Genomic DNA, 10,362 nt, shown 5'->3' on the forward strand with positions numbered 1-10,362 from the left:
AATTTTAATGGTCAGATTTCTTTATAAATGCTGTAAGCTTTTATCTTGTAACTTTCATTTCTACCAGCTTCTATAAAGTGCTTGAAATTGCAAAATCTACACCAGAACACAAACTATTACATATTTCCAAAAGTTTTCAGACCTTATTTTTATTTATTAGGTGTGTTAGTCGACCCTGTACCTACAGATGTAAAGGACGTCTCCTCATCCGTGTCTCCTCTGGCATCCACGGTTACGCAAATGTCTACAGTCCAACAGCCAGATATTGCCGTTAAAGTGGAAACTGATGTAGAAGACACCACAGAACTTATGCAGATCACCAAACTACAAGATCCCATTGGCAATGTTTCTAGAGAACAGTCTACTGAAGGCACAACCCTAGTACCTACAACCCTCCACACAACTGCAGCTGAGGTTATTGATTTAGATGCAAAGAAGCACCATCATCACCATACAACCACACCAAGTACAACCCATCCGGATTCAGACACTCATGATGAGGCTACAGCTGTAATTCCAGGTGCGGTTTATGAGCACCACATACAGCCCAAAGAACCTACCACAAGTGCACCTGATGAAGATTCAGAAATGGAAAATGTGTTCCAGGAAGTGACCACTCCTGCTGATGAATTGATACAGCCTGGTGTTCACCATCAAGAAACCACATCTGGTTCAACCAGTACTCCTTATGCAGATAATGAAGATGTTGGTGTAGCTACTGATGAATTTCCAGTCTTGGTTAACGCAGACGTGGCGACAACCGTGGCTGACCACCGTCCTCCTCATGAACAGCCTACAAGTTCATTTGGTGGCTCAAATGTTCATGAGGGAATGACCACAAAGTCAACTGAGATTGAGCCTAATGAAGATCTTTTCCTCCAAGGAGTGCCCAACACCACACCTTCTGAAGAGAACAAGCACCATCATCATCACCACCACCACCATCACCACCATAACCATACAACTACACCCAGTGCTACCCAGTCCAATGATTTGGAGAAGTACCATATAGTCCACACCAAAGAACCAAAGGGTGGGCATGCCCATATTCCATTTGCTGAAAGTACAACTGCCATTCCAGTAATGAATCCAGCGGAACAGCTTCCTGAAGATGTGGAACTTGATGACTTGTCCTCTAGCTCGACTCGCATTTCAATAACTACAGTACAAGATGAAATTGAGGATTCCTCAGATTCTAAAGAGGAGGATGGTTCAGGAGAGGTAAGTGAATTTTGTTGAGCACTTCACTTGGTGGATGTGTATGCATGATGTAATTTTGATGGCCAGTCTGTTTTGGAACCAATTTGTGGAAAACCTCCTGAGTGTTTGGGTTCAAAAAATGCATATTGGGAGAAGTTGGATGGTGGAAGTTAACAGTGTTTCCCAAACAGTCTTCAGGGACCCCTAACAGTGCAGGTTTTCCAGGTCGCAAGAGAAATTAGACACATGTGCTAAAGCAAGGAGATGAGAAAAACCTGCACTGTTGGGGTTCTTGAGGACTGGATTTGGGAAACACTCAGTTAAAATGTGTATTCAGTCATTTCAGAATACTTTCATTTTGCTCTCTCGATTGCACACGTCTATGTATTTATGGTCCTATCTGACAGATCCTGGCCACATGGCAGCTAGATTGAATTGTGTATGACCTCTATGTTTAACTTTTTTTATTTTATTTTTTTTTCCTCACTTAAAGGATTTCTTCATTGAGGCTACAGTTCCACTTAACAGGGCAGATGTGATCCCGCCTTCTGATGATGAAAGTAGCTCAAATGCTTCTCACGGTATAATGGAGAGGAAGGAGCTTCTTGCCGGTGAGTGTTCACATTTACTACTAAACTTAAACCTAGAATAAGTGCTCGTCTGACAAACTGCTGCTATCCATCTAGGGGAACTTGGATATACGTCTGTCAAAGTGGAAACTGTCGTCTTTCATTGTGTGTAGGTGGTGGTTTAAAAAGCAGCCTATTTTAAACTCCCTCTACCCTGATGCTTGGAGAATTGTAGTGTTTGGGAGGGAATGGGGAACCTGAACTTGGTCCTTTGTGCAGACCTCTTGGAAAACCAAATTAAAGCTGTGCCATGTAGGTTACCTCAGGATCCCTTATAGATGGGAGGACCTCCTATTTCTTCCTAATGAGGCCAGATATCTGTTAAAAACCAGTCACTTAAGCTGCTGTGACATCAGTGACCATACCACTAAGATTTCACAACCAACATAGTGCATTTCTGCAGAGCTCTGAAAGCTGTCTGTCTGGACAGCATTTGGTTTTAATTCAATGAGTACTTCACATTGTGGTATTCACTGATAAATCCACATTTGCATATTGGGTAGATTTACTATGGGCACATGCCCAGTCCTAGTCTCCTGGCACTTCTCTGGGCATCAGAATGGTGGTTGGCTGACTGTGGCAACTGTAATCAAAGCCACCCTTCTCCAGTCCCATTTAATCAACATTCATGTTAATCTCTAAACAACTTCTATCTGAAAGGATACGGACGTCTGTTTCATAGTGTATGGGGTAATTGTAGACATTCATGACATGAATTCGGCTTACTAACCAGCATGCACAATACGTTTGAGTTGAGTGATGTAAGACTTCTCCAACATTCTTCGATTGCATCTAGCCGAGGTTTTGGAAGGCTCCTGTGAGCAGGTTTCTTGTGCAATGCTCAGGCTGATTATCATTACCATTTTCTCTCTGCAGGAATAATTGCCGGTGGTGTGGCAGGCTTGGTGTTTGCTGCTGCCTTGGTTGCATTCATGCTGTACAGGATGAAGAAGAAAGATGAAGGAAGCTACTCTCTGGAGGAACCAAAACAATCAAATGGGGGCTATCAGAAACCACGAGAACAGCGGGAGTTCTATGCATAGACCACAAGTTTCTAAATTCTACTTTTATTTGTCACTCTCCTCTACTGCTCCACCCAGAGCTTCTACCTTTGGGTTCAAAGGACTCCAAGTGGACATTACTCAAGGCAAAAGTCCGAAGTGCCTCTCTCTGCCACACAATGCCTGTAAAACTATAAAAGACTTTATAAAATAAAAAAAATTCCCCCATCGCTTCGTTTTCAGCAAGTGGTTAAAGACTGATTTGGTATAAGGTCAGAGGGCATGACTTACTCTAGATGGCTGAATGTACGTTCAGTGCGAATTTGTTACCATTTTTTTTTTGTTAACCTACCATAGTTTCGCCTTGCTACATTTGTGTGTGTATATATTTAGGTAGATCAAGTTGTTTTGTTTCCCCCCCCCCCCCCCCTCCAAAATGGTACATCTATAGTCTATTTTAACTCCATAACATCACTTAAAGTGTTGCACGTGGAAGATTGAACAAACCAATACATTTCCAGCAAGATGCCGTATGTAACGGTGGACAAGTGGCCCAGGAGTTGGTTCTGCAAAAAATGCACCCTCTAGTCCAGAAATAAGACTGGGAACTGAGTTTCATTTCTATCTTGATAGTGTTGTCTTGTTTTTTTTTTTTGTTTTTTTTCTCAAAGTAGAGCTTTAAATTGCTACTTATTTATACACACTTTTAAACCCTACTTGTAAACAAACATGTTGAATTTATTGTCAATGGTTGGATGTGCACCTTTTTGAATACTACATTAATAGAACAGTTTTTTGTTTTTGTCTTTGGTGTTTTCTGTGCGTTAACAAATACTCAGTTCAGCAACAAATGTTACCAAATCATTTTAAACACGTCTTGTGTTCTAAGATTGCCATCTGAGTGCAGTGCCAACGTCTAGTGTGTAATTTTTACTTTTTTATGCACATGTAATTCTTCTGTACAGTTAGTTAAATTATCGTATCTCCCTCAAACGCTGTTGGATTTATTTTGGACCAGCTCTTGTCCTGTCTTTCTAGACCTACACCAAAATTAACAGATGGTAATGTGTACAGCTAGTGCAACTATTGTGGATTTGTCTGTATAGTGTAAAATTTATCTACAATGGTTGAAACTTTTTTTTTTTTTTGTTTTTCCCAGCGAGTGCTTTAAAATGTTTGTAAATGTGCCATTAACGAATGCTGTTATGCTGCCCTTATGCAGTTGTGACTGACTGAGTGGTAAGTCTTCTAATATTGTGATAAACGTCTTTTGTATAGTCTAGGCAGTTTGAGGTTTTTGTTTTTTCTTTTACTTATGTTCTGTTTTAAAGGGAGTTTTTTTTTTTTTTTTTTTTCTTCTGTTGGGATATCGTCAAAGTTTCATTTTATAATTTAGTTTGCATCCTTCTGTGCAAAGCAATGACCTCATCACCCTCGAATGTGCAATTATGATTGGAATGTTGGGTCCTGTGCAATGCTTGTAGTCACAAGATAGACATGGTAATGTACATGCAGCACAGGAGGCAGTAAAGGGTCTAGTAAGGTACTATAACATGTAATAAACTCAGTCACAGATTGGTGGTTCTCGTCCTGAACATTTAGACAGCTCTCTAGTACATAACTTGTACTCCAAAACATTTACGGTCCATGGGAACGACCAGAGACTAACAAGCATGCTCTGTAACGGTAATCCTTAGCTTATCCCAGAAAGGACCGAACGGCCCGTTCGCCTCTTGATTTGTGTTTATAGTATGGGGTCTTGCTGTCATTGGTATAAAAGTTGTCTTCATTGCATACGTGTCGGCAAATTGTCTCCAATGTGGTTGATGTTTATCTGTAAATAAGTTTAACAAATCCTTGATGATTTGATTTGTGATCATCACTTAGTCCCTGACTAGCACTTTTGTATAATAGCTGGGGGGGCCGTGGCTCTATATAGTGTTGTGAAACTATAATTCATACAACCATCGGATAGTCGCAGTTTGCAGATGTCTTCATGTAAACTAAATGTAGTGACTACAACAAAGGGCTTATAACTCAGGGAAAAATAGGTGAGAGATGGGTTACTTTGTTTTTTTGCCTTTCAGAAACAATGTTGTATTGCTCAGTCTTCACATGCCTTTATCAGTTCGTCCATTCCAATGTTACTGCCACTTTATTCCTTGTACTAGACTGCAACACTCCTTTTTTTGTTTTTTTTAATAGTATAGCAATTTGTTTCTGCTGTAGAGAGATTTAAGAAACTGTACCACATGCCCATTTTAAGCAGTTTAATTTTTGTATTGTGTTGTAAGGATAAAATGCAATAAAAACTTTGAAAATCCCACGTAATTTATCATTCTTGCCTAAAGCCAGAAGAGTACGTTATGATCCTGGTATTGTTTTGCAGCCATGACACCACACTGCATTTCCCAGATTTAGTATCTGGACAAACTATTGGAACAAAAGTTAATGGTCTTATCGGCGAATGTGTGTACTAGAACCCATTGACATCAGATACTCGTTTAGTATATGGGTAGGTCTTATCAGCTCACACTACTTCCAGTAGATGCTGACATGTTTGAACCCATTTGAGGAAGTATCGCCATTTCACAAGCAACCTTCCGAATGGATTTGGAAACAAACGGTTGGGTATATCTCCAGTGTACGGACTGCCTCTGTGTTCTGTCTACAAAAACAGGATTCAGAAGGGACTGGTTAACTGTTTATGCAGTAATCAGCTAAAAGCTGATTATCAATTGCTGTGATTTAATAATGGTGCACTGTCTGGCCTGTTGCATCAAAGGTCACACTGAAGGTTTTTATGACCTTAATCCAATAACAAACGAGTGACTAGCTGAAGGACCCACCTGGCTGAATCCCTCTAGATTTAGAAAATACTTTCATTTTGGGATAACAGAACGAAGTAAAAATCCATTGTTTGTAACTGGACAATACGTCAGACTGACGTATTTCAATACTTTCTAAACTTTACAAATGGTCTAGATCACGGAGGAGGTAGACTCTTGTATGGAGGCTTCTGGTGAAACGATTACACCAGTTTCCAGATAGCCTGTTACTGTTCCAGCACCTCTAGCATTCATGGTTACCAGAAAAACATTCATACAAGTAGCAACCACACTAGGTTCACTCAAGCCTTTAAATTAATGTTTATTTAAAAAGGGCACTTCCAGACAGATGGGGCTTCCTGGCCTGCTCAGTATTCTTAGAAGTTTAGGCTCTGATAGTTGGCTGTAATGACTACTTGTACGGCTCCTGTCAAATGTTACCTCTGTTAATAATTGTGAGCAAAGGTCTTGGCTTAGAAGTCTGGAGGGAAATCTGCTAAAGGAACACATTGCTGTAAGGTTTATGTACAGCAAGAGTAGAGAGTACAGAGCAGCATAAGTGGTCAAGTCCTATGTAAGTGGGCATGTAGGAGGTAGCAAAATCTATACGAATACGTCAGTGCTTGTGTTCCGTGATATGGCATACTGGCTACAGTGTGCCGTGGGGGAGGGGGTGCATTTCGTTTGGGTGGCTTTGGGCTACTTATCCTCTTGCATATGTTTTTTTTTTTTTTTTTATTTATTTATTTTTTTACCTCCGTAGACCTACAGTAAAGCTGCTTCACCCTGATGACTGAAATATATCCAGATGGCTATATACTCCCAGCTACAGCTTGGGTGGTTGCAGAATGGTTGAGCATTAAAAATGGTCTGTCGTATGTCTAGCAATTTTGACTGCACTCAACCCAGATGTATACTCATGGGAATTTTTTTTTTTTTTTTTTTTTTTGGGGGGGAGAAGTGTTTGGCATGCTGCCTCCACCCGTAAAATACCCATGCCTCTAATTGTGTGCAGTATACTTCAAGAATTTATGACAAGGAGTTGAAGTAGTCTGGTGTCTATAAACAATGTACCAATCGTTGAATCTTTGTCCTCGCAGGACTTAAGACTTGGCTTAACTTTTTCCCCACATGAAACTACAATGAGTAGAAAAGCACTACATTACAATGCTGGCTTTTTTTTTTGGCAACTAGATTAGAGTAAAAACAGTCCTGTCCTTATATTTTATTTAGGCGTCACAAAGCTTGCAGTGCCATATATAGGGGCTAAGAACCTACAACAAAAGTACAAGATTACGTAACATAAAAGTAAGTAGAATACTAAATGCATGACTGCATGTAACAGAACATATCACATGGTATAGGAATCAAACTCTGCATGAGACCAGAAGGGGACTGGGTGGAAGATGGAGAGTGAGCAGGCATGAGACGTAGAGGACCCTGCCTGTGACGGCTTAACAAAAAAATACTAACTAGCTTGCTAGAAGTATTAACAAATGGTTGGTCTTTGAGGCAATTATTACAAAATGTAAGGGCAGCAAAGAAACGTGGTTCTCAAGAATTTTTTTTTTCGTAATCCAGGTATAAACCAAGACATTCAATTTCTGGAAAATGGAGTCAACTTATCAATTGGAAAATGTAGTGGCCTTTTAAAAGTGTAAAAAAAAATGAGGAGAGGAAGGTCTATTGGACTTTGTGAATAGAACAGATGTCCAAAGGTTAGAAGGATGTTTTGGGAGTTGTCATTAAAATTATTGACTTGAGTTTTACATATGGTGACTACATGCCTTTCTAAGAGTATTGTAGACAAATTCATCTTAACAAAAAGGAAATTTTTAAAACTAGGTTGCATGTATACATAGCTTTATGGCAATAAGCATTCTACTCGCTGATAACTTAATGTTCTTGGAGTACTCCATGGCAGCACTAACAAATGGGTTGGCACCTTTTTCAACTGAGTAGAGAAGGAAAACGGTGACCTTCCTAGAAGGTATAGTGACTCCTTCCTTTGTCCTCTGAGGAACGTCACCAAGTTGTCCAAAAAACTGATAACATGGGAAGGAATATTATGGGCTGCCATGGAGTACATGTGGGTATAATCTGTTTATTTCCTCTGCTTCCATGAAAGCCCTAAAGAAAGGTATGTATCCAAGGAATAACAAGGTAGGTTAAAAAAACAAAAATAAAAAACTGGTCAGTCCTTTCAAACTGAGCTTCAACTAAAGATAGACGATAAAGAGAACATGTCGGAGAAAGTATAAAGCTATGATCAGCCGGCAGCTCTGCATAGATTTCTGAAGTCTGAGTCCTGTGTTCCCAGGAGGTGGCCACCATGTTTTTGGAATATTCTGTGTGTCTACCGCCATGTCTTCCTCCTATAAGCCTGTGTAATTAGAGTATCTTTGGTCGGAGCTTGCTCTTGACATGGATCTTCAGGAACTACCAATAGATGACCAGTCTTTAGTCAGAGCAATTTCTATGCATCTCTCGGGAACAAAGGAATTCATAGTGTCATCATCTTTCAATTTCGTTAGTTTGCTTTGGACAAAGGGAATGAACTACAATTTCTTGATTTGATATGAAACATGGAAACTATCTTGGGCAAGAAGACTGGGGTTGTTTGTACCACTGCGTTATTGGTGTATAGGTTCAAAAATGGTTCCTTGCATCATAAGGCTTCAAGTTCTCACTCTTCTACCAGATATCCTTGCCACTAAGAATAGTACCTTGAGTGTGAGCCATTTATGTGAAGCTTTATATCTGGGTACTGATAGTACCTACAAAAACATTTGATGCAATGAGGAATTCCTTTGCTTGAAAATAAATTTCCCACTTGATCATCTGACACCAGCATTGATGTACCTTTAATGTTCTAAGGGCAAGACCCATCTGTAAGCCTTTAAGGAAATCCAGCACCTGAGGTATGCTAGCAGCCACTGGATTGATCAGTCTGGATTTTCACCAAACCATAAATGGATTCCATACTCTAATATACTATGGAAGAATCTCTTGCTTGTAATAATCCTTCAATTGTCTTGTTAGAGATTGTTTTACTCTTGAGCAATGACCACTCAATCTTCACATCAAGGAGAGGATCGTTGTATTTAGGTGATAATTGGGTCCTTGATGCAGATAAACTGAGGTGGTAGAGGCCAAAGTTGTTTTATGGGCATCTTCTATGCTACTGCAAACCACAGCCGGCCTCCCTTGATCACCTTCAGTGCAATAAGAAACTGAGGGAACTACCAGTCTAACATGCCAAGGTATTGCCATAGCATCTATTCCCTCTGCTCTTCAGTCTTTGACAGGAGTAGAATCGTTCTGTCTTGGTGATTTGGCTTGGCACCATGTGAGGGATCTACCAACTGCTGAAACGTGTCCATGTGTAATGCCCATTCTCCTGTATGGATCTGATACCGGAGGAGAAGCTGCCGCATTGTTGTCCTTGCCCACGACGTGAAGAGCCGAAAAATCTCTTGATTGTTTACTGCCCGTGATAGGATTGTTGAAGACTCTCTCTCATCCTGGTCTAGCTCTTGGTACCTCATTGTTGTTTTATGAACACAACTATAGTCCGGTTGTTTGATAAAGATCTTGAGATGTTTATGTTGTAACTTAGGTTGAAAATGTTGTACTGCACGCCACACTGTCCTTGCTTCTAGAATGTTTGCATGCAATTTCTTTTGTCTTTGAAAACAGATGAGCAACCCAACCTTTAGAATTTTGGTTCTAAGTGAGATGCCCTGCTTTCCTTTAATGCTGGATCCAGCTACAGGCCAGGGAACTCCCTGGCTTGTAGCTGTCTCATAGTCTGATCCAGATAGTCTGGATACAATTTCACTGCTCGAGTACCTCTAGTTGAACACTCCTCATACCATTTTGCCAATGGAAGTATGGTTGAGGACAACACCTCCAATAGTCTGAGATTCACTGAATTTCAGCAATCCGATGTTGACGTTTTGCAAGTCTTTCCTCTGCCACCAATGCTTTGTCTTTAACTGTGTTTATTTGTATTCCAAGAAACTGCAACAAGGTGACTCTTTGTTGTATTTATGATCCAATCGTGGTCTTGTAGAATATAGATTACTATGAGTGTTATAATTCAGGCACTGGTTTTATTTTTCTGCTACCAGAATATCGTCTAGATAAGGCTAAATTTCAAAATCCTGCTTCCCCGAGAGCATCCATAACAACTACTAGTGCCTTGGTAAAGGTTCAGGAACATGTCAAAATGGCAAATGGCAGACAGGTGAACTGGTGTCCTAGGCTAAAGAATCTGAGAAAATGATGGTGTTGTGGTACAATTGGGCAACCTGTAAGTGTCACAGATCTGTAAACCCACATATATGACAAAAAAAATGAAAAAGCCCATTATATACACCAGCCCCTGCCTTACACGGCTTTTTTTTTTTTTTTTTTTTTATAATTTTGAGGAGACTGGAAAAAGACAAGGAAGGAGTCACACTATAGCATTATACACTACAATATTAGTCAGACGCACAGTGCTGTTTTGTTTTGCTTTGCTTTTGTCTGTTTGGGACATTGGAAAATAGCAGTGGATATTATAGGGGTAACTGATCTAAGAAACGTATCCAATTGCCATATTTGGGTTCAGGAATTATTTCTCCTACCCCATGTGAGACTAAATTGGAAACTCGCATTGGGAGTAATGTTTTGCCTTACTCTGTATCGGCACAATTAGAA

General features: G+C 40.1%; 1 protein-coding gene across 1 annotated transcript in view; it reads left to right on the plus strand.

The window, feature by feature from the left end:
• Positions 1-5,156, plus strand: part of SDC1 (syndecan 1) — a 29,760-nt gene extending 24,604 nt beyond the window's left edge. The window contains exons 3-5 of the mRNA XM_075201386.1: positions 161-1,221; positions 1,694-1,811; positions 2,706-5,156. Coding sequence (XP_075057487.1) covers positions 161-1,221; positions 1,694-1,811; positions 2,706-2,872 — 1,346 coding nt within the window. The 3' untranslated portion in view covers positions 2,873-5,156. The remainder of the gene's footprint in view (positions 1-160; positions 1,222-1,693; positions 1,812-2,705) is intronic.
• The last annotated feature ends 5,206 nt before the right edge of the window (positions 5,157-10,362 follow it).

This window comes from Mixophyes fleayi, chromosome 3 (genome assembly GCF_038048845.1).
Source record: "Mixophyes fleayi isolate aMixFle1 chromosome 3, aMixFle1.hap1, whole genome shotgun sequence".
In the NCBI taxonomy this organism is placed as follows: domain Eukaryota; kingdom Metazoa; phylum Chordata; class Amphibia; order Anura; family Limnodynastidae; genus Mixophyes; species Mixophyes fleayi.